The sequence below is a fragment of the Pelophylax lessonae genome (genome assembly GCF_965119305.1).
Source record: "Pelophylax lessonae genome assembly, chromosome: 13".
NCBI lineage: Eukaryota > Metazoa > Chordata > Amphibia > Anura > Ranidae > Pelophylax > Pelophylax lessonae.
In genome coordinates, this window is record NC_138780.1 from 208,012,204 (window position 1) to 208,037,021 (window position 24,818).

The 24,818-nt window shown below is 46.5% G+C and overlaps 1 protein-coding gene across 3 annotated transcripts in view; it reads right to left on the reverse strand.

Moving 5' to 3' along the window:
- Nucleotides 1–991: 991 nt before the first annotated feature.
- The window catches only part of DYNC1H1 (dynein cytoplasmic 1 heavy chain 1), a gene marked incomplete at its 5' end in the record, with an annotated part of 112,337 nt that continues 88,510 nt past the window's right edge, over nt 992–24,818 (reverse strand). For 2 of the 3 annotated variants that reach the window (XM_082275242.1, XM_082275241.1), the window contains 16 exons: nt 1,078–1,357; nt 2,659–2,786; nt 4,082–4,250; nt 5,040–5,182; nt 5,419–5,572; nt 8,839–9,050; nt 12,602–12,705; nt 14,388–14,605; nt 15,455–15,625; nt 15,712–15,825; nt 15,907–16,030; nt 17,334–17,394; nt 17,508–17,619; nt 17,746–17,906; nt 24,050–24,125; nt 24,245–24,419. In XM_082275242.1, coding sequence (XP_082131368.1) covers nt 1,229–1,357; nt 2,659–2,786; nt 4,082–4,250; nt 5,040–5,182; nt 5,419–5,572; nt 8,839–9,050; nt 12,602–12,705; nt 14,388–14,605; nt 15,455–15,625; nt 15,712–15,825; nt 15,907–16,030; nt 17,334–17,394; nt 17,508–17,619; nt 17,746–17,906; nt 24,050–24,125; nt 24,245–24,419 — 2,251 coding nt within the window. In that variant the 3' untranslated portion in view covers nt 1,078–1,228. The other variant, XR_014226067.1, reaches the window with a different exon arrangement.

The following is a 24,818-nucleotide window of genomic DNA, read 5'->3' on the forward strand; positions in this document are numbered from 1 at the left end:
GTAACTACAGGGGTCGCAATTGCAACCGGACCCCATGCTCCAGGGGACCTGTACACCTGGATAGGAGAGGGGCAGCATGTAGAGAAATCACTGTACATTTTTCCCCTGCAGCTACAGAAGGAAAAAGGAGGAGGAGATTGGTTCCTCTGTATGCTGCCCCCACCACCCCTCCTATCCAGTTCACTTGTGTTCTACTGTCTCTGGGCCCCTGTGTGCTCCCCTGCCCCCCCCCCCACACACACTGTTCTCCCTTCCCTCTCCTGCTGGCTGCTGCAGGGGATGTGTCACAATACAGCTCCTTCCTTTTCTGAATGGACAGAGTCATAGTCAGTCACATTGTAAAAAAAATAAAATGATTAATGTAAAAAAAATAAAATGATTAAAAATACAATTAAAATACCAAAAAATAAAAATGACTGACACCAGTGGGTGAACTTCCAGGATTGCAAAGGTCACACTTGTTGTTACCAAGCTCTGGCATTCCACCACCGCGGGGAGGCCCCAAGATGGCAGGAAGGGGGCCCACTGCGGAACCATAATAAAAGGGCCCCAGGCTCAGTGAGAAGAGCCTCAGGCTTGAAGGTAAGGGCCCCCCGGCCAGGAGGGCCCTTTAATGTTTCTTGCATCGGGGCCCTGAAGGTTCTAATTACGCCTCTGGATGTTCTCATTAACGGTTCAAGCTTACTCTTTGCGCTATAAAAGGTATCTTCTGATTTTTCGGTTGCCTTCAGCTGTAAATACAGAAGAATCAAAACGCACACAAAATCGCGTACTGAATATTTATTCGGATAAAATGTGGACATTTCACAGATTACTACAAAAACATTTAAAGCGGCACACTTTTCCTAAACTGCAGTGAACACGGTATACAGGATAACGGTTCCATAAACCGAGAAGACAATAAATGTTCGATGTCACCAATTATTTCTGTTATAAAATACGAACAAACCTGCATCCTTCTCACCGTCTAAATGTGAACCTACCAAATCCTCTCTCCATACAACGAATCACCTCCCCGACCCCCTCTATACCTCTCTCCATATAACCAATCACCTCCCCGACCCTCTATATACCTCTCTCCATATAACCAATCACCTCCCTGACCCTCTATATACACTTCAATGTATTCCTTCCGCTTCTCACATTCCTTCCACCACCTGACATAAAACTTTCTTCTCTTTCTTGTATGCAGAACATAAAAACTGGAAACAGAAATGAGGGCCGGCGTCTACTCTGTGCTCAGGATGGCCACGCCGCGCTCATAGAAGCTGTGAGGGTCTTCCTTCGTGGCGATTTCAAAGTCAACCGTAAAGATCAAATCGGCCCGAGTGAAGTTCAGGTAAACCGGAAGAGTGACCTAAAAATAAAGAAAGAAAGATGGCTGTGAGCTGAAGATCTGATTGTTTTTCGGATTGCTGGTGGTCTGTGTCCACTTAATGCAGAGCAGACCTCTCTCCTCTATGGGCAGGAGAATGTAAGGGGACCGATATAAAAATAGTAATACAATCAGCGCAAATGGATTCCTACCATACGAATGCAACGGTAAATAACCTCAAACATAAATAAATTATAAAACTGCAGCGCACTAAAAATATTTCTAAAATATAAAAATTTAGTAGAAAAGGAAAATCCAAGACGCCCAGAGGATCCAAGCAATCCAAATCAGTGTGTGAAAGGAAGAATTCATCCAGGTGACAGACCCTTCACCAGTGTATATACACCCCTTCCTTCCCCAGTGTATATACACCCCGCTCACCTGAAATAGATGTGCTCTGTTACCAGCAGGTCAAACAAGCATTCCCTTAAACGGTAAATCTGAAGACAATGGACTCCAACTTCACGCAATCACTAATCAGGCTAAAGATATCTCCTCCATGGATGACTTGTATCAGGTCCTGTCCTCAGTGGTCCCTGTAGAAGAGGCCGTGGCCTGTGATCAGGACATACAGGGGTCCCCCCTTCACCTGTCAGGCCAGAACAAGTCTTCCCTCTTGGAGGAAACTTGGAAGTGGTGCTCTGGCCTGACAGGTGAAGGGGACCCCTGTATGTCCTGATCACAGGCCGAGGACTCTTCTACAGTGACCGCTGAGGACAGGACCTGATAAAAGTTATCCCTGGAGGAGATAAAGTCCCTATCTTTAGCCTGGTTAGTGATTGGGTGAAGTTGGAGTCCATTGCCTTTGGATTTACCCTTTATGGGAATGGCTTGTTTGACCTTCTGGTCATATATTTCAGGTGAGTACAGTATATATACACTGGGGAAGGGTCTGTCACCTGGATGAATTACTTCTTCCTTTTCACGCCATCCTATCCGCTAAAAACAGATGGGTGGGGGATCCGTTCCCCATTCGTCGATTGGATGGCAGTCAGGTGGTCCTCAGGGCGTCTTGGACTTTCCTTTTCTACTAGATGTAAGGGGACCACCTGACTGCCATCCAATCAACAGATGGGGAACGGATCCCCCACCCATCTGTTTTTAGTAGATAGGATGTCGGTGGGTGTAAACAGACGTGTCTCCATAGAGGAGAATGGAGGGTCTGATCGGGTCCGCCTGAAAAACCTGATAGGCTGCCCGATTAAGGCCCCTTTCACACTAGCGAACTAATTTGCAGAAAAGTCTATTGGCTTTACCCATCTCTACTCTGGAGTTCTACTCACCACATTGGCCTTCTTCTCAGCGTTGGTCTGTCTGGACCAGCGCAGCTGTGTAAGAGCCAGCGCCGTAGAGATGGCGTTAGAAAGGGACAGCTTGTTGTTGGTACAGGTCGCTCCTTGAAGTTTGAGACCTAAAATGTGATTAAATTTTAGAAATTAGTAAAGCCAAACAACTTTTCTTAACCATTCCACAAAAACTGAGGGACTAAACTCTCTGCACCATTATAAATGACAGAATAAAATGCCAGAAACAGCGTGTGCCACATTAACTAAGTGGAGTGACCTGGGGACAGAGATCCCCCCCCCCCCCCCCAGCAAATCAGCCTTGTATCTCTTATGTTGGTTTTGTACAGAAGTGGTCTATTCCCACTGTGGATAGGGCCGCGTCCCACCTCAAGATACTTCCATCCCAGTAGAGGATGCAGCAGAATATAAAGGTTTGAGGCTGGGTTCACACTTGTGCGCTGCCAGACATCGCATATGATTCGCACAGCATTGCTGTACACATCACATACGATGTAAATAAAGTTTGTATGGCTGAATTTACATCACGTTTAGACCAAATTGCTGCCTTTTTTGGTCCGCACTGGAATCAGATTGCATGGGTGTTCAGACCCATGCGATTCGATCCCACAGTTTGCACTGCATGGGGGGTCATTAACTTTACACCGACACCCGTAACAGTTTGCAGAGAGCAGTGCCTGCACAGGAATCGCTGTGGTTCCGGCATCGCATCAGTGTGAACCCAGCCTCATAAGTGGCACAAGCCTTTTCTATAGTTGGCAGAGCTCCCTTCACCCTCATCTGGCTGTCACTTAGAAAAAAACAAAACCCAACTGCTGCTGTGGTTGGACCTGAACACCAAATCTCAGGTGTGACCGTGTGCTAAAAACCTTGTCACATGGCAGTAAATTAGAGGAGGGGGCACTTTATCTCCAGCACTTCATTGCAGAGACTTTGTCCTGGATGACCTTCAAGGGATGTCTTTTCAGGCCAAGTCATGATGACAAGGATGCCACTGGTGGCAAGATTACCCATCGTCTCAGCAGAAGAAGCCAAAGAACAGACTACAGAGTCTTCTCCCTCTCAAGACTTCTTCCTTTCTCTACTCTCTGGGTCTCCCTTCAAGCTAAACTCCCCTCCAAGAGCTGCATTGAAAATCTGCTGAAGCCTCAGTTGAGCCTTTTTTGCAGGAAGGTGTACTGCCCCTTTCCACAGTGCAATATTAAGGCAATCATGCCTGTGCAATATTAGGGCAATCATGCCTGTGCAATATTAGGGCAATCATGCCTGTGCAATATTAGGGCAATCATGCCTGTGCAATATTAGGGCAATCATGCCTGTGCAATATTAGGACAATCATGCCTGTGCAATATTAGGACAATCATGCCAGTGCAATATGTATACATCAGGCAGCTGGGCATACCTGTCACTCCGAAGCTGTAAGCATCCAGCACGGCATTCTGGGTAGTGGTCACGCTGACTTCCAGGCAGAGCTCTTCCAGCGACCAGCTGTTAGCCTGGGCCACGTATTGCCTGGTGGCGGTGATGTAGGCTTCAGGGACAAACAGACCACCCAACCACACGTGGAGGTTCTGTGGAACAGAAAATGGACCAGAAACTGAAATAAAAGTAGAGCTACATCCAAAGTGTGAAACATTACAGAAGTGTCTGACTGCTTGTAAACCCAAAATCCCGAGTTATCTTAAGTCTGTCGAGAAGCTTGTTACTCCATGTTGGTGATGACATTACATGTAGATTGTAGTGATCTACCGATTATCGGCAAAGCCGATACATCAAGGGCAGATATATTGAATCGGCCACCAAGGTGACCAATATTGCCCATATTTCGGGAAAGTGATTGTGCCGGAGTGATGGCTGCAGCTAGAGGCATCACCCCGGTACCGGCGTCCATAGTCAGCGGTCGGTTGTCTTGTAATGACAACCGATGCGGCTGAGAAGCCACTCTGCTGTCATTACAAGGAATGGAGGGGCCGTCCCCCTTCCGCCACCCTTCCACGCCTCGCCCGGGTCTCCCGTCCCACCAGGAGACCGGGGCAACCAGCCTGCATGGCTACTAAAGACCCGATCAACGCCGCATTTGGCTCTGATTGGGTCTCCATGTAAAAACCCGGAAGTGACTTCCGGGTACTCTGTGCCATATTAAAAAAAATGACAGCATTCAAAACAGCCAAACTTGGCGTTTTGAATGCTTTCAAGTGCAGAGAAGGGGTTTGGGGTTAGACCCCCAGATCCCTCCACAAGAGTACCTGTCAAGTGAAAAAAAAAAAAGAAGAAAATATTGGCAAACGAAAAACCGATATCGGTCGATCACTAGTAGATTGTATATCGTATATCGCACCACATGCAATCAATTGACCTACCTTTAGTTCCTTGGCTCCGCTGGCAGCAGCTGCCTGAGAAATGTTCTGAAGCTGTTTAATGCGGTCACTGAAATCGGCCACCCACTGAATGACCGTCAGCCCGGCTGGGACGGTGAAACGAGACCAACTTCGAGGTAAGATGCCTGCAGGAAAAAGGACAAACATTTTCAATGATTCCATATACTTTGGGGCTCTAGCTCTGGTGGATCAGGCGGAGACGCTGTGTGGGTCTATTGACGTACACCGCTCTGCTCAGGAGCATGCCAGTATGAGTGCCCCCATATCAGCCAGCTTGCTGTGGGGGCAGTCACAGAAGAGAAGCAGAGAGTGCCCGTGGGGGACCCCAGAAGATGAGGTAGAATCTGTCCTGGCCACTTACCTTTCACTAGCTCATTGATCAGTGTGCGCAGGTAGTTCGTCTGCTTCTTCTTTCCTTCACAGACCTGGACGACATCGGTGAGATCTTGGCGCACATCCTGCAGTAATTTGGCACCCATCTTGACTTCTCGTTCAAAGAACCTGAAGAGCGGATCCTGCAAGGAGAATACAGGTGAACATTTCCAGTAAACACATCAAGGCGGAGCATAGCAGATGTCCTGTATGGACAAATCATCATAAAGCTATCTGATGGCCTTCACATAGTCAGTGAAGATTTCAGGGTTCATCTGAGGTTTGCAGATCCTCAGATTAGCACGTTTTATTGCGCCATAGAGACTTTGCACCCCAACACCAAATATCTGAACATAACCCTTTCCATATAAAATATCCGGTATCTGCAGGCACCCGTTTCCAGCATCCCATAAATTCTGGGCAGATTTGCAAACACCAACTGTGACAAACTCATTCAGGACAGGGGCTTGTGGAGGGGACTGCAGGCTAACCTCTCGCCTACTGACTATGGGCCCATGGAACCCAGCTTACCTTAGAGAGGTTGGAAAATCTCCCTCTCAGCTCCCTAAGCCCCCTCCTATGTGTAACTCACCCTGTGTCTATTAGGGGCACAGGGTTACCAAGAAAATGGACAACTACTGAATGAACACTGAGAAAATGGTTTGGATTACTTCAAATGGGAAAGAAATATTTATCAATAACATTTCTCAATAAATATATGAAGATTGAATCCCACTTTACACTGTGAGACCTATACCTGTTACCATGAAGTCTGACTCCTAAATAATCAAAGCATTGCTTAGATGTGGATTCTATGTACTTTAAAGTAGGAGAGGGACATTCTGCTACTGAGGTCTCCTGCTATTGTCTGTTTAATAAGGTGTTCCGTGTTTATACGTAGGATGATGCGTTATGTATTTTGTTTTAGCCTTGTTGCAGTGCCAAGTTAATTAACATGTTAATTATAACATTGTCTAGATGTGGATTCTCATTCACCTATTGTTTCTGTCCAGATGGCTAGATAATTAGCTCAGGTTAATTATATTTCTGTACACAAGCTCATCTGCATATGATAATGTAATCAGGCACCTGACCTGGAGGGGCATACACATACATATATATATATATATATATATATATATATATATATATATATATATATATGTGAGTTTGTTCAATAAATGTTTCAGATCTTAGACAAGCTATTCTCGGCTAGATCGGATATCCATGTTCAAGACTGAAGGGAGCGGTATTCTGACGGAAGCACATTGTGGGGGGGGGGGTGGGGGGGGGGGGGGTCGCAATTCCGTTACACCAACTATAGGAATCAAAGTCAAGGCCTCACCTTCCCATGACACACTAGTTACTACCAAGACTATTCGGTATAAAAGCCAAGTCACAGCTTGGCGGACGCTGGGATTCCAGCTTCACTCACAAACTAAGGGAGAGCAGGTAGGACTATGGCAGGACAGGTAAAGGAGGAAAAAAAAAAAAAAAAAGGGACTTGTGTGCACAGTGTAAAATTTTTCGCCAGGTTCATTACAGTGCAAAGTTGGATCTTTAGATCAGTGGTTCTCCTCTCCTGTCCCCAGGACCCACTAACAGGCCAGATTTTAGGTATTACCTTGGGGAGATGCAGACTAGGATACAGAAATCACGGAGAAGCAAATTATATCACCTGGTATGTATTTCAGTGATCCTGCAAACCTGGCCTGTTAGTGGATCCTGAGGACAGGAGTTGAGAAACACTGCTTTAGATCATCACAGATTGGTGTTTAGTTCTCTTTTGGGAATTGCTCCCTATCTAGCAGTGGACGGGTGCTCTGGGTATGGAGATCCTCTCCCTTCCTGTGCCAGTCACAGCCTGTCTGGTGTGCTGGATTCCAGCTCTGACCTTTTCAACACATTGCCCCATACACGCCCAGAGTCCTGGAAGCCTCCGTTGGGCTCTTCGGTGAAGCTTGGTTTCTGAAAAAGTCTCTCCAGCCTAGATTGCTCTGGGCTCTCAATTGGCCTCAGAGTCCTTCCAAGCAGGTATTGATAGGAACTATTCCCACTGACAGAAAAAAAGGCCCTCAATCCAGGTCCCCAGGAGAAAAGGAGATCTCGTCCGAGGCCTCAGACATGGATGCAGGCAATGGAAAAAGTACACCTAAGGGCTAATTGCAATAACACCCACTCAATGCGGGCCCTCCCCAACCAGCTATTGAGAGTCAGAAAAAGGACAAAGGGGGCTCCCCAGGACCCTGATACCGCATGGACTGCATTATGGGCTGAAAACAGAGGCTTCCAGGACTGTGGCCTCGTACTGACAATGCCAAAAATCCGTGAGCGGGAAGCGCCCCAGAGGTCACGGCAGAGGAAGGGAATGTCCCCAGAGCACCCAGTCATCATACAACTCATAACTGGAAACTGCACACCCATCCGTTACAATCTGAAGATCCAGCTTTGTCCTTCAATGAAGATACAAGGAGGGGCGGCCCACCACACCTACAAGGAGGGGCGGCCCACCACACCTACAAGGAGGGGCGGCCCACCACACCTACAAGGAGGGGCGGCCCACCACACCTACAAGGAGGGGCGGCCCACCACACCTACAAGGAGGGGCGGCCCACCACACCTACAAGGAGGGGCGGCCCACCACACCTACAAGGAGGGGCGGCCCACCACACCTACAAGGAGGGGCGGCCCACCACACCTACAAGGAGGGGCGGCCCACCACACCTACAAGGAGGGGCGGCCCACCACACCTACAAGGAGGGGCGGCCCACCACACCTACAAGGAGGGGCGGCCCACCACACCTACAAGGAGGGGCGGCCCACCACACCTACAAGGAGGGGCGGCCCACCACACCTACAAGGAGCGGCGGCCCACCACACCTACAAGGAGCGGCGGCCCACCACACCTACAAGGAGGGGCGGCCCCCCACACCTACAAGGAGGGGCGGCCACCACACCTACAAGGAGGAGCGGCCACCACACCTACAAGGAGGAGCGGCCACCACACCTACAAGGAGGAGCGGCCACCACACCTACAAGGAGGAGCGGCCACCACACCTACAAGGAGGAGCGGCCACCACACCTACAAGGAGGAGCGGCCACCACACCTACAAGGAGGAGCGGCCACCACACCTACAAGGAGGAGCGGCCACCACACCTACAAGGAGGAGCGGCCACCACACCTACAAGGATACAAGGAGGAGCGGTCACCATACCTGCAGCAGCTGAATTATCCTCAGATGGGAACTGCTATTCCTCAGTCACAGAGCGGCTTACCAGGCCCAGGACAGGGTTGACAGACTTTAGTCTGCAAACTGTTTTTAACAGCAACTTCCACCTGAGGCTTCTCACACCTTGCACCCCCATAGACTTCCTTTGAAAGGCCCATCACCCTTTTTTGTCCACTAACCTTTATGTTCTCCACGGTGCGTTTGAGGTGGTTGAGGGACTGTGGAATGACGTGCAGCCAGTTGCAGGCAGTGGTGTGCAAGGTTCTCATCCAGGCCGGGCGCCCGTCAGACGTGGAGTCCTTCCTCTGCTTCTTCTCTGTCTCTGCGTACGCCAAGTCGTCCTCATCCTCCAGCATTTGCATTTTCAGCATTTTACTGATCATATCAATGCCTGAACCACAGAGGGGAGAAAACAAAAACATGCAGGCCAAAGTAAAGCAAACTAAACTCAATCTGAAACAAAAACACAAAAAGAACACAAAAAAGCACAACAAAAGAACGGGGCTGGAGGACGATCCAAACGTGTGCACAGGGGGACAACCTGAAGGTTCTCTGTCTGAAGAGTGTCATCTAAAATCCTCTATTTATCAAACATCTAATCCCAGCCAAAACTGTACGAATGACCGACACCCCTCCCCCACACGGCCATTCATTCATTCATGAATGAACTACAAGCACCGATATCCTTAGTGGTGGTCGGCTTGTAGTCCTCACTGATTTACCACGGTGCTGTGGAGGGCTCTGGTAGTTTATTGATTCTTCCTATCAGCGTATCTGCTCACCGGTACAGACACATACACTGACAGATCTGAAGGAGACTGGCTGACGGTTGCGTGCAATGCAATGCTTTACAAGCTCCAAAATACACATTGCACAGTAGTAAAAGCAGACAGCCCCAAGGCTGCTGGACCTTGTAGTTCTCCCATTCAGAGAACACTGAGTGGATGACGCGGTTGTATAGTGGAGCCCTGCATGGCCGCTGGTTTTATTTTTCAGACTTACAGCTTGCGGGGGGAGAAGATCCCCATTAGATAATGGGGGGGCCTTAAGATCATAAGATCCCCCATCAACCTCCCTGGCGGTCTGATTATGTCAGTATTCTGTAATGTCAAAAGCGGTACATTGTTTTGCATGGAAATTGTTTTATATTGTAGGCTTGTAATTCTTAGAAAAGAAACAGTAAAAGTGAATAAAAAAACTGTTTAATAAAATTATTAATATAAATAAAAGAATTAAAAAAATTAAAACCATAACAGTGGAGGCAGGGCACTGGGGAGAAAGCGGAGGTGAAATGGTTTGATATGGTAATGTAATCCTAACAGATCACAATGTATCATGTTATGTTTTGTGCACTTTTTTTTAATTTCCCGCCCGATTCCACTCTGAATCGTGGTGCTCGCAGGGAAGGGAACCCGGAAGACTGATGCCGTTCTATCAGAATACCGCTACCTATCAAATTCTGCAACCGGAAGGGACATTCGGACGAGAAAAACTTACTGCGGATGCGCCATGCGTTCAAACAGCTTTCCCAATGTGACAGAACAGGAAGCAGCGGCGGCCATCTTCTTACACCCAGCCAAGTCTTGAATTTTACATTTATTTTAGCAGTGAACGCTCCTTATATACTGAATAACAGGATTACATTTCTATTCTTGCAATATAGTAAATATAGCGAGTAACCTGCAGGTAGAAGGTGGCGACGGCCATCTTGGTACACCCTGCACTTGGTCAGCAACTAACTGATTATATGTTAAAATCGACTATTTCACTCGGTCGCAGAGAAATAGTCTATTTCAGTATAGAAGGTGAGTTTTCTGTTAAAATGGGGCTGTAATGCAAGAGTTGCCTGGGTGTAAGAAGATGTCTGCCGCTGCTTCGTGTTCTGTCACATTAGCAACGCTATTGGATTCCTTTGGGAGATACTAATGTTATCCGATTGTCAATTCTCCTTTTGTAAAGCAGTACGTTTTGTGCGGCCTGTAAGTTCTTGTTTTCTTTTAATAAACTTTGTTTCTGATTAAAAAAAAAAAAAAAGCAAAGCTATTGGAACGCATAGCAGCCATGTAGGAGCGCATGCGCAGTAAGTTTTTTCATACCAGCATCACTTTCGGTTGCAGAATCTGATAGAACACCGGCATCAGCCGGAAGGACATCAGGGATCGCAGGGACAAGGGAAGTTTCACTACAGAGTAACCGAGTGAATACCGCCTGGGAGATTAAACCAGGATTGGGGCCATTGAATATGTCACACCCTGAATAGAAGCGTAAGGCTCCATTTACACCTACGTATGTTGCTTTTGAGAATTTATGCAGCTTTTTTTAATCACGATTTGCATTTTTGTTTTGGCAAATTTGTTGCTGGGCAGATTTAAAAAGGAAAAACCCAAATCGTGGCAAAAATGCACAAAATACTTTTCTGCAGCTTCTCCAATGAAGTCTATTGAATTGCAAAAAGCATTTTGGATTTTAAAAAAGTCTCTAACCCTTTCCAAAAACGCAGAGCCATAAAATCGCATTGCTGTGAACGTGTTCTATAGGAACCCATGTTTAACCACTTCAGCCCCGGAAGGTTTTACCCTCTTAATAACCAGGCAATTTCTTTGCGATTCGGCACTGCGTTACTTTAACTGACATACGCGCAGTCGTGCGCCGCTGTACCCTAATAAAATTTATGTCCTTTTTTCCCCCAAAAATAGAGCTTTTGGTGGCATTTGATCACCTCTGCAGTTTTTATTTTTTGCGCTAAAAACAAAAAGGGACAATTTAGAATTTTATATATATATTTTTTTTATTTATTTATTTTAACTTTCGGCTATAAAATAAAAATTCCTCAATTTAGGCCAATATGTATTCAGCTACATATTTTTGTTAACCGTATATTGATTGGTTAGCGCAAAAAGTTAGGGTCAACAAAACTATGGGATTTTTTTTTATGTCATTTTAATTTTTTTAACTAGTAATGGCGGCGATCAGTGATTTTTAGCAGGACTGCAGAAGACAAATCAGACACCGGACACTTTTTTGGGGGGACCAGTGACATTAGAGTGATCAGTGACGGTGCATATTTTTATCACTGTACTAATGACACTGGCAGGAAAGGGGTTAACATCAGAGGCGATCAAAGGGTTAAATGTGTCCCTAGGGAGTGCTTGCTAACTGTGTGTGAGTGTGTGTGTGGGGGGGGGGGGGTGAAGAGACAGATCCGTGTTCCTGCTTAGGAATGAAAGATCTCCATCTTCTCCCCGGTCACAACTGTGATCTGCCTTGTTTACATAGCCAGACCGCTGTTCTGCCTCTCTCGGGAAGAATTGCAGGTGGCCAGCAGACATCGGGTCCGCCAGACCTGCTGATTGGCTCCCCCATGTCCAATTGGTGCGAGATCACGCCCCCTAGTGACTACTGCATGAAAGGACGTACAGGTACAGGATTTTATGCAATAGAGCTGACCTGCCGCAGTACATTTGCCTTAGGGCCCCCAATGCAATCTATACAATTGCACTGGCTGCAGTTGGGTTCTAGTTCTGAATACAGACTTCTACCAAAATGATGGGAAACCGCAAAAACAGAAAGCCCAAAAAAAATTAAAAAAAAAAAGGCTTCCGTTCTTGCGGTAGTGGAAAGAGAAGGATGAGTTCAGAGTTAACAGGCAGAGGAGTCAGAAATGCCAGGAAAATACAAGACTGTTGAAGGATGAGAACAGAGGTGACAACCGCCAATGTGTGGCCGAGAAGAGACAGAAATCAGTCACAACTTCAACCACGCATTGCAGCGGCACAATCATGAGACACACGCGTGTTACAGGAGAATCGAAGAACAATGTGACAAGACATTAATAAACCGCAACAAGATGGAGGACACCGGGGAAGGAAAAGCTGGAAGAGTGGCGAGTAAAGCAGCCCATGGATAAACTCCAAAAGGGTTTAAGGCATATGCTGAACTGACCAAAAGTGGTGAGGAGGACTCTCTCTGCGTTGTTCGGTAATCCCAGCCAGGACGGGGTCTGCGTGTCAGGCAGCATTTCAACCCACTGTACAAACTCATCACGTCTACAAGAAAACACAAAACATTACATGTTAAAACAAAGATCAAACATTCAGTAAATGTCTGCAATACATTCCCTAATACAAGTCTGTTTTAGACATTGCTTCATACAATCACCATATTTCGGATGCAACAAGCAGCATGCTTACACACACAACATTCCGCCCCCACAGCGGCTTCATTTAGGTTTGGGATTGTTCACACTAACGTCCCATCAGCCACCACACAGACTGTCCAGTGCGCCACAGCGATTCCTCCTCCCTCATAACTGCAGGTCATATAGCTGGTGGAGACACTGAAAACCTCATGCAATGCCTGTGTATAGCACTCGTCATCAGATGTAATGTTCTGAAGGCCTCAATGCAATAAATAAAAGTTTTTTTTTCTTTTTTTTTTAAGAAAAAAAAGAAAAGAAAAAAAGAAAAAAAAAAAAAAAAGAAAAAAAAGAAGAAAAAAAAGAAAAAAAAAAAAAAAGAAAGAAAGAAAAAAAAAGGAAAGAAAAAAAAGAATAAAAAAAGAAAAGAAGAAAAAAAGAAGAAAAGAAAAAAAGAAAAGAAAAAAGAAAAGAAAAGAAAAAAGAAAAAAAAGAAAAGGAAAAAAAAAAAAAGAAAAAAGAAAAGAAAAGAAAAAAGAAAAAAAAGAAAAGGAAAAAAAAAAAAGAAAATGAAAAAAAAAGGAAAAAAAAAAAAGGAAAAAAAAAAAAGAAAATGAAAAAAAAAAGGAAAAAAAAAAAAGAAAATGAAAAAAAAAGGAAAAAAAAAAAAGAAAATGAAAAAAAAAGGAAAGAGAGAAAGAAATAGAAAGAAGAGGAAAGAGCCACCCTAAAGCCACCTCCACCCGGGACACAACGGACTTCAGGACCGCCGTCAGTGCATCAATGAATGGTTGGGACCCGGAGGCCCCCGCAGGCTCTGAAAGGGGTCAAGTGGGGAAATGTGCTTCAAGGACTCCATGAGAAATAAGGATAACCCACAAAAAAGTGCAAAAAAACACCGCTAAGGGACACCCCCACCATGCTGGTAACACCACCTGGTCGCCAGCCACAGAGCACCCCCCTATCCTGTAGCAGAGAGGGAGAAGACCCCACCAGGCAGCACAAGGATCAAAGCACTCCGTGTGTGTGTTTGTCCAGGAAGAAAAGAGGCCCAGGAGTCAGCACCAGGGGATAAGGAGGAGGGGCTCCCACAGCTAAAATGGATGCACAGAAGGCTCCACAGTAATGGCCACCACTCAATTCAATGCTGGACTAATAAAAAATGGCCGCCGCGGCTACACAAACATGGCTGCCAGCCTACACAGAATAGGCTTCGGCAAAATGGCGGCTCCAAGGGACTCAGGACGACAAGACCCAACAAGAAGGGGGGCCCCGTGGCAGGAGCCCCACCCGATCGCAACCACCCCCCATTGCCAGTAAAGCACCCTGCCCAAGGGAGGTAGCCAGACCCCCTTACCACCCCAGTATAGGTGGAGGGGGGATGGGGGAATCGATGACCTGGTCAATGGAGAGAAACCAGGAGCACTGGTGGGGGTCACAAGAAAAAGGATTGTGGCTGCTCTGTGCCAAACCGTTACACAAAACCAAAAAAATAATTTTAATAGGTGAAGATAAATGGACAGACTGGGATTTCAGACTTTACCAACAGTGATAGAAAAAATGACAGCTGTAGAATAATATCTACAAAATTACCTGATCCCATCCGGCATCTGGATGTCCTTGTGCCCATCGATTTTACAAGCAAGTTTAAAATCGGCATCAAAGCTTGAGGTGGTGAAAAGCCTCTCCAAGAAAGTATTGAGCAGCCGCTGATCGAATTCGTTGTCAATGCGGCCTCCATAAATGGACTGCGCCATCAGAGTCTTCAGGGCAGACCATGGGATCTTATCGGGGGAAATGTTCTGGCGGCCCTGGAAAAGGATTCAGATGGAGGTAAGTAATGGAAGCTGAACACCCAGGGGTCCATTTATCAAGCAGTGAATGTGACTTCATTAAACATTCTCTGGTGGTGAATCAGTCACTCTCCATTTAAAACACACAAAGCTAAAAGATTCCTCTGCAGTGAAAGCTCATCAGAAGCGCTGCTTTTTAAATCCGGCAATTTTTTGGGAGTCCAACCTTCAGGGTCCGATAACAATGATTGGGGGGGGGGGGGGGGGGTCACTTTCATAGGATAGCCGATTGCCAGTTATAAAAAACAACTCAAAGCTGCAAGCTTGTTTGAACCCCCTTGTATACTGCGCCGTTTATAAACGTACAATGTTAGACCAGGGGTAAACCTGGCCATAGACTGGTAGGAATCTGCCCCCCCCCCACCCTGCCATTGTACTGGGCCATTTATAAACGTACAATGGTAGGCAAGGGGTAAACCTGGCCATAGACTGGTAGGAATCACCCCCCCCCCCACCCCGCCATTGTACTGCGCCGATTATAAAAATACAATGGTAGACAGGGGGCAAACCTGGCCATAGACTGGTAGGACCCCCCCCTGTATACTGCGCCAATTATAAACGTACAATGGTAGACAGGGGGCAAACCTGGCCATAGACTGGTAAGAATCTGACCCCCCCCCCAGGGCAGTGGCAGCAGCTGCTAATCTACAGCAATTTTGCAGTTCATCCCTTTGACAGAAGTCGATGAAACGCTTGACCTCTGAAATTCGGCCCGTTTAGCAGGGACTGCCCAAAATCTGATCAGTGTGGCCAGGCTTTAAATGACCTCCCACACATAGAAACATTGCTACCCTCCCAGTCACTTACTTTAGCCGTGTCATCCAACCAGGTGTCCACCGTGTCACAGGCAGATCTCAGATCAGATTCACCAAATTCATATTTCTTAGACCAACCCAGCGGAGCGTAGCGCAGACGTTCCTGGATGATGGCATGGAACCAAGCTAGCAGGAAGTAGAGCCGGGCACGCTCATTTGGAGCCTAGAAATTGAGAGAAAGCTTTAGTGATGTCACGGATGTTTAGTTTGCGGATTGGTGGATCCTCAGTGACGCCCTCCCTTCCGTACCTTACAGATCCTGGAGACTGGAATACTGCTGAAGGTTCTCAGCATGTTGGCCTTCACACCGGGAGGAGGCTCAAACACAAAGATCCGTCCGGCACGCAGCAGGTTCACAGGGACCTAGAATAGAAATTAAAGGCTCAGCACACAGCAGATAAAAACGTTTTATTTTTAATGTTGGATCAATTTTTCAGGCTGTACCTTGGGATTGATCTCCATGGTCAGAAATAGTCGGAAGGAGGAATGCGGTTGTAGAGAGTGGAGCTTCTTCTCCAGCTGCATCAGCCAGCCTGGCGCCAGATGTACATTCTTCAGCATCACCCACCTGCAGTCAGAAATGTTCCCGTTATTCCACCCATAGAACATTATCCAGCTGAGGTCACACCGCCATGACTTGGGATCTGACTTATAAGACCCCCAAGTCCCATGACGTGTGAAATCCCATATAAGTCATAGAGAGCGGTCCTACTGAAGTCACTCCGACTTTAGAAAAGGATCCTGTGCTACTTCAAGGCTTCTATCAGATCCGTGCCCATAGACTTTATTGGAAGTTACCTCCTCTATATGGAGGCGATTGGGATCGGACATCTTCCTGTATGCGGTTATCTCTGAATGCATCACAAAATGTGTGTCTACACCCCAGTACTCTGGGATGTGACTGGGGAATAGTGGCCTTACTGACTTACCCCTATATTAGTGAAAGGGGTGTGGGACTCCCAATGGTACATAACTAGCAAAAAAACTGATAGCAAGAGCGCTATAAAAGAAAGGGAACATGCCCACGCAGGTTCTCTCTACATATCTATACCTGCACAAGACAAAGTCGCATCAAAGTAGTACTCAGGTTGCAGTAGTGTGAACTGAACCTAAAGGTCCATTCACACCAGCTGGGTCACTGCAGTATTAAACATTACTACAGCACAAAGGTGTGAGCAGGCTCTTTGTCAAATCCGGTACAGAGCAAACAGCAACTGGTACCAAAGTAACGGCCACTGACCCCAATGCAACGTAACGGCCACTGACCCCAATGCAACGTAACGGCCACTGACCCCAATGCAACGTAACGGCCACTGACCCCAATGCAACGTAACGGCCACTGACCCCAATGCAACGTAACGGCCACTGACCCCAATGCAAAGTAACGGCCACTGACCCCAATGCAAAGTAACGGCCACTGACCCCAATGCAAAGTAACGGCCACTGACCCCAATACAATCTTACTGTTCTTTGCATGTAATGTTTGCACTACCAGACAGATTAAAGTGAAAATGGGTTCTGGCCAAGCAAGGCAATTTAACCAACTCTAAAACTCGGCCTAAGTACAAAAAAGAGGCCGGTGAATTCTTATGTGAATCTTGGTGTCCTTTGTATTTCTTCCAGGTCTGTGCCAAGTAGGCCAGTATGAAACTCCTGCACTTTACCCCTTTCCTGTAGTGTATGGGGAGTATATTTCTTACTCCCATCCTGCACAGCTGGATGTCTGAGTGACCAATCACAAGGCACAGCTGGGAGCCTGCACCCGGGGCTGGAGCGAGGAAACTATGGGGGCTGGAGCGAGGAAACTATGAGGCCTGATTGGGACGGAGGATTCTGCAGTACCTAAAATGCAAAAACTTTTTAGAACCAACCTTCCAGACTTCACAGCTGTATTGATGGCTTTCTCTGCTTGGTTGAATCCTTCTGCAGAGCCTGAAAGTGAAAAAAAATACAATTGCCATTAGCAAAAGATCCAGCAATACACTAACAGCCCCATGTAACCGCCCCATGTAACCGTCCCTGCTTAGAGAGCCAACAGCCCATACCAATGGCTATATTTGTAATCTGTGTATTCTGTTCTGCTGCCAGGTCTTCCACCCGTCCGCTGGCATCATATCCGGGAACGGAGCACATCAGTACTGGAGTGCTGGGCTTTACCTGCGGAAATCAGAATTCACACAAATTATTTGTAATATATAACCATCAATTCATTAGTAAAGGTTTACATTTTATCTGCTGCTTTTATTGGGAATACAGTTTTTTTTTGTTTTTGAGGCTCATTACCTCTGTATCCACGATGAATGCCAGATCCAATGGCTGATCTATGACCGTCATAAAGGATTCCCCCAGGATGGTGGAGACAAAGACATGAGCCATGGCCAGAAGGCGGTCCGGACGGAAGGCTTGGGTGAGGAGTAAGCGGTGGACGGCTTGACCGATCGGTGCTGAAAAAATTATTAAACCAACAATCTTTAAATTTTATGTTTCAATCGTTTTTATTGAGTTTTCTTCTAAGACAAAAGGGAGAACAGGATAGCAATACAAAGGATTATAGGAAAACAAATCATAAAGCAAAGGGCAGAGAGGAGGTAAACATTGGTCTTCCTCTCTGAGCCTTGTGACTTCTAAATGGTATCAGATAGATTAACATAGAGACCGATATCAGAACAATGCTTTAGTAGGTTTCTTCGGTGTCCATGCTTTGTGTCATGGAAATACCAAACTTTAGTGCAGGGAAGGTCCCCCCAATCAGGATCAATCTGTGCCCCGGGGCGAGGTGCACCACCCCCATCTTCTCAGACCAATTGACAATGGTTCCTTGATTTAGCCTTAGGGCATAGGTGTTGAACACAAGGCCCGTGGGCCAAATGCGGCCCGCCAGGCCATTTCATGTGGCCCTCATACCTCTCCTGCGGCACCCCCCTCATCTCCACCCCACCCTGTGTCAGCAATCAGCAACAGAGAGGAGGACAGGACTCTTCCTACAGATCCTGCACTTATCTAAGTAGCCGCAGCACCCCCTCATCTCCTCCTCCATTGGACTCACCATGCAGCTGACTCCAGCCCTCCTCTGATTTTACTGTGATGTAAGGGAGGGTGGGGAACTCTTGACTTCTGATAGTGAGGGGGCTCTTTACATCGGATATAGAGGGGGTGGGGTGCTCTGGACACCTAATCTTACAGATACAACCGGCCCTTTGAGGGCAATCAATGCTGATGCGGCCCTCAGGGAAATGGAGTTTGTCACCCCCTTGCCTTAGGGTCTCCAGTAAATGTAAAGATACAACAAAACATATAGATTAGGTAAACCTCAGTTTATGTTGTCAGAGAAGTTCAGTATTTACCCATTGTGGGATTAGGGAAGAAGGGTATGAGGGAGAACAGGAGATGTAAAAAGGGGGGGAAGGGGGAGAACAGGAGATGTAAAGGGGGGGAAGGGGGAGAACAGGAGATGTAAAGGGGGGGGAAGGGGGAGAACAGGAGATGTAAAGGGGGGGTAATGAGGGAGGAGGAGGATTGCACCATTTTCCATGGAGTTTGGGTAGGAAGGTTGTCAAATATTAATGATGGTAGTGAAGAGGAGAAATCATTGATGAATGATCGGCTTGTTTCATGTGTTTGGGTGGAGAAGGGTCCACGTTGCTCATCTATATGCAAATGTTTAAGATGTTGGTGGTACAAGCTATTCTCTTTCATATTAACGGTCTAACGTCAGATATATTGGGTGCGAGATTCGTTTTCCATTTTGCTGTTCCTGTTATACGAGATGCTGTCAGTATGTGGAATACTATAGATCTATATCGGGGTGGAAATTTGTCTCTTTTTATATTAAGAATTGCCATTTGTGGAGAGGCTTGGGTAAGATTCCTGTTGTAGATGAAATTAAGGTGAAAATTCTCTTCCAGAAGCGAATGACAACAATCTTCACATATTAAATGTAATTTCTTTATATACTCATTACTTTGTAATTTGGCGCAATCACACAGCCATAGCAGATACTTAAAGCCTCACCTTAAGCTATAACCTGTTAACTTCTCACAGTGTGTGTTCGTGTGATTCAATGATTATAAAGCAGCAAGGCAAACCAAAATTCTCAATGTTTGAGAAAAGGGACCCCCCCCCCCCCATTTCAGTGTAATCTGCACCCCCCCCCCCATTGCAATGTAATCTGCACCCCCCCCCCCCCCCCCCATTGCAATGTAATCTGCCCCCACGTTCTTTCTATTCTGGGGCATTGAGCAGACTTCCTCTCACTAAATGTAAGGAAACATCCTGAGTAGGACATACAGATCACTTGCCCCTGACAGAGGTACTAACTACGGATCGACCGATTATCGGCACTGCCAATATATCGGGGGCCGATATGCACTTGATATATCGGAATCGGCCCCTGAGGTTACCGATATTTCGGGAAAGTGCTGTTCCGGAGTGATTCCTGCAGCTAAAGGCATCACCCCGGTACCGGCGTCCATAGCCGAGGGTTGGCTGTCTTGTAATGACAATCGATGTGACTGAGACGTCACTCGGCTGTCATTACAAGGAGCAGGAGGGGGATGCCCCCCCCCTCCCCCATCCCGCTGCTCGCCCGGGTCTCCCATCCCACCGGGAGACCTGGGCATCCTACCTCCACCGCCGCCGAAGAGAAGACCCGATATAAGCCGCATTAGGCTCTGATTGGGTCTCCATGTAAAAAACCCGGAAGTGATTTCATGACATCACTTCCGGGTACTTGGCACCAAATTAATAACACTGACAGCATTCAAAACAGCCAAACTTTGCATTTTTAATACTTTTCAGTTCCGAGGAGGGGGGTTTGTGGCCTTTTAGACCCCCAGATCCCTGTGAAAATATTGGCCGATACCGGTATCAGATGATCAAAATATCGGTATTGGCATTAAAAAAAAAAAAACAATATCGGTCGATCACTAGTTCTAACCTTTCCCACTAGATCCAAAACTGGCATTTAAGACCCACCAGATTTTATGTACTACCTTAAGTGTCGGTTCACACTGATCCGACCCGACTTCGGGCGACTAATGCTGTCGCCCCGTGCACCACGGCTTGCAACGACTTCTCATAATGGAAGTCAATGCAAGTCGCTCCGACTTTGCAAAAAAAAGGTGCAGGAAACTTTATCCAAGTCGGAGTGACTTGAGTTGCTCCTATTAGAACGGGAACCATTGCACAGCATGGACCGCGACTTGTCAGGTGGCCAAGTCGGAACAGTGTGAACCGGCAGTTAATCCTACAAAATAAAAAAAAATGCTAGAATTCAGTATTTTTGGTGGTGGACTCTTAGCAAGTTTTACTTTCTATGTACACTGCAGGATGCATGCACAGTACACACGCCTGGATCATTCCTGCCATCTAAGTGATGCCAGGGGTATTGTAATGTGCGTGGCTGTTCAATGACCAAAGAGGGGGGGGGAGGGCTCAGAAGTAGAATCAGTCAGGAGGGAGCAGAGGACTGAAGGCAGTTGTAGGGTCAGCAGCGACATTAGGTCAACAACATCAATTGGCGGGTCTGTGCGGGAAAACAGCAGACCAAACAAAAATAAACATAACCGCCAATCACGTTTAACTTCCGTAAAACTAAGAGGGGTATATGCTAATGCCAGGAGCCTAGCTAATAAGATGGATGAGTTGGACATGTTAGTACATGAGGAGGACATAGACCTTGTGGGAATAACAGAAACTTGGTTCGACCCCTCACATGACTGGCTGGCAAATATCCAAGGGTATTCTGTGTACCGGAAGGACAGGGTAGGAAAAAGAGGGGGAGGGGTATGTCTCTATGTCAAGAACAATATAAAGGTGCTAGAAAGGAGTGACATTACGGATGGGATGAGCATGGATTTAGAATCTGTGTGGGTTGAACTCGATAGGGAAGAAGATAAGGGAAAAGTAGTTGTGGGGGTTTGCTATAGGCCACCTAACCAAGGGGAGGAGGTAGAGCTGGAATTTTTAGCACTAATAGGTAAAGCGGCAAAACTGGGATCAGTCATCATATTGGGGGACTTCAATTATCCCGACATTGACTGGGAAGAGGGGACTGCACACTCACAGAAGGCCCGTCTATTCACGGAAACCTTACAGGATAACTACATGTCACAGTTGGTGGATTCCCCTACTAGAGAGAATGCTATCCTGGATCTATTGATCACTAATGACCCAGACATAATCTCGGAGGTAGGAGTCCAGGACAATCTGGGCTCTAGCGATCACAGGATGATCACATTTAGTATAAATAACAATATAAAAAGGCAAGTGGGGAACATAAGAACCCTAAACTTCAGAAGGGCAGACTTTCCAAAATTGTACTCAATGATGGAAAGGGTAAACTGGGACCAAACCCTGGGATCCCTGACCACTGAGGAAAAATGGGAATGCTTTAGGAACATATTAAGCAAAGGCATCTTGCAGTGCATTCCTATGGGGAATAAATTTAGAAGAGACAAAGCCAAACCTGGCTGGCTAAACCGTAGCGTTAAAAAACTTATTAGGGGAAAAAAATTGGCCTTCAAGAAATATAAATCAGAGGGCACAGTATCGGCCTTCCAGCAATACAAGGAGGAAAATAAGAAGTGTAAACACGAAATCAAGATGGCTAAAATCAACTTTGAGAGACAAATAGCGGAGGATAGTAAAAAAAACCCAAAGAAATTCTTTAAATATATCAACAGCAAAAAAACTAGGGCAGAGCATATTGCACACATAATTAACGATGATGGGAGGATGGTTACAGAGGACACTGAAAAAGCAACCGTGCTGAATGCTTTTTTCTCGTCAGTCTTTACGCAGGAAAAGGAGGGGTACACTGACCATGACTGTATGGTTAGTAGTAATACACAGGACTTGCCACTATGGCTAACAGAGGGTGAAATCAGGGAAAGACTGGATAAACTTAACACAAACAAATCACCAGGCCCGGATGGCGTACATCCGAGAGTGCTCAAGGAACTCAGTATGGTTATATCTAGACCACTGTTCCTAATCTTTGCTGACAGTATTAGGACAGGAGATGTACCAGGGGATTGGAGGAAGGCTAACGTGATTCCGATATTCAAAAAGGGCCAGAGGCATATCCCGGGAAATTATAGGCCTGTCAGTTTGACATCAATAGTATGTAAACTTCTGGAGGGGATGATAAGGGACTATATCGTAGAGTATGCTAAAGACAACAACATCATCAGTAGTAACCAACACGGGTTTACAAATGGGCGTTCTTGTCAAACCAATCTCTTAGCATTCTACGAGGAAGTGAGCTGTGAGCTAGATAGGGGCAGACCAGTGGATGTGGTGTACTTGGATTTTGCTAAGGCGTTTGATACAGTTTCCCACAAGCGCTTAATTTATAAAATAAGGTCTGCAGGTATCGACAGCAGGGTTTGCTCTTGGATACGGAACTGGCTAAAAGGCCGTGTCCAAAGGGTGGTAATAAACAGCACACACTCAGACTGGTCTGAGGTAGTAAGCGGGGTGCCCCAGGGCTCAGTCCTGGGACCAACCTTGTTCAATTTATTCATAAACAGCATTGAGGACGGGATCAGTAGTTCGTTATCAATTTTTGCAGATGACACAAAATTGGGCAGGGCAATAACTGCACAGCATGAAGCAGATATCCTACAGAATGACCTGGACAAAATTACGGAGTGGGCAACGACATGGCAAATGAGGTTTAATGTGGAGAAGTGTAAGGTTTTGCACTTGGGGACCAAAAACATAAAAACACAATACACGTTAGGAGGGGAACCCTTGGGGGACTCAAAAATGGAGAAAAATCTGGGAGTCTTGGTTGATGATAGATTAGGCAACAGCATGCAATGTCAAGCGGCAGCTTCCAAAGCCAACAGAATATTAGCATGCATAAAGAAAGGGATGTATTCCAGAGATAAGACTATAATCCTTCCACTTTATAAAACTCTGGTCCGACCGCATCTGGAGTATTCTGTCCAGTTCTGGTCGCCAGTCCTCAGGAGGGATGTGTTGGAGCTGGAGAGAGTCCAGAGAAGGGCAACTAAACTAATTAGGGGATTGGAGGACCTTACCTATGAAGAGCGGCTGCAATCGCTCGATTTATTTTCCCTGGAGAAGAGACGTCTGAGAGGGGACATGATAGCAATTTATAAATATCTTAATGGGGATCTCAGCTTAGAAAAAAAGCTGTTCATTCGAAGGAATTGCATGAGGACTCGAGGACATACAATGCGATTAGAGGAGAAGCGTTTTAACCTCAGGCAACGTGGGGGGTTCTTTACTGTTAGGGCTACAAGATTGTGGAATTGTCTACCACAAGAGGTGGTTTCTGCGGGTAGTATTGTGACTTTCAAAAGACTCTTAGACTTACATCTCAAGGATCAGGAGATAAAGGGCTATGTTAGATGATTACAGTCACACACACCTACACAGGTTGAACTGGATGGACTATTGTCTTTATTCAACCTCACCTACTATGTAACTATGTATGGACCTCCCCCCAATGAATGATGGACACTTACTGACCTGTGTGGTGTGTGTCCCCCCCCCATTAATGATGGACACTTACTGACCTGTCCCCCCCCCCCCCCAATGAATGATGGACACTTACTAGCAGGCTTCTCCTCACTCCATAGGTACGGCACGGTCTGCTCCGGAGAGCTGCTCTCCAGCCAGATGCAGAATTGCTGTAAAGGGGAATTAAAAAAATAAAAAATCCATGTAAGCTTTCTATGTAGATCACTTTGCATTGGGAAATGTAGACAGAGATCACTGTCTGCACACAGGATGCCTCCAGTATACTCACATCATCAGCTTCCACCTTGGCTATAAGATCCCTAAAGGCAGGCAGATTGGAGAGTCTGACCATGCCCTCCACCTGCTCCTCCGACAGGCCGCTGATTTTTGGCACAGAGGAGGAACCAAGGACGATCTCTTTTCCTCTGAGGAAGTGCTGGAACTCCTGATCGTAGGTCGGCTCCCTGAATGAACAGATAGAAAATGGTTACTTCAACAGCAATGGGGCCCATCTACAAAACTACACTTCCTGGTTACTTCAACAGCAATGGAAGCCATCCTGAAAACTACACTCCCTGAACACCGCACAGCACCTGGGAGCTTTTCACTTAGAGGAGCTCACAGTGTGCAGTGAAATCTGTTAAATTCAGTGCAGGACAGGAGCTGTACAACCATGCAAGACCGAAGGAGGTCCGATTCAAAGCTGAACTCCAGCTTGAGGTCTCTCACCAACACGGGAGGCCGCTGGATGTGAAGTATAAAGTGTAGCTGAGGCTACAAACAGCAAACCGCACTGTACTCCGGGTTACAGCTGAGACTTCCGGTCTCTCATATCCAGAACATAGTAGAGCAGGGGCATCAAA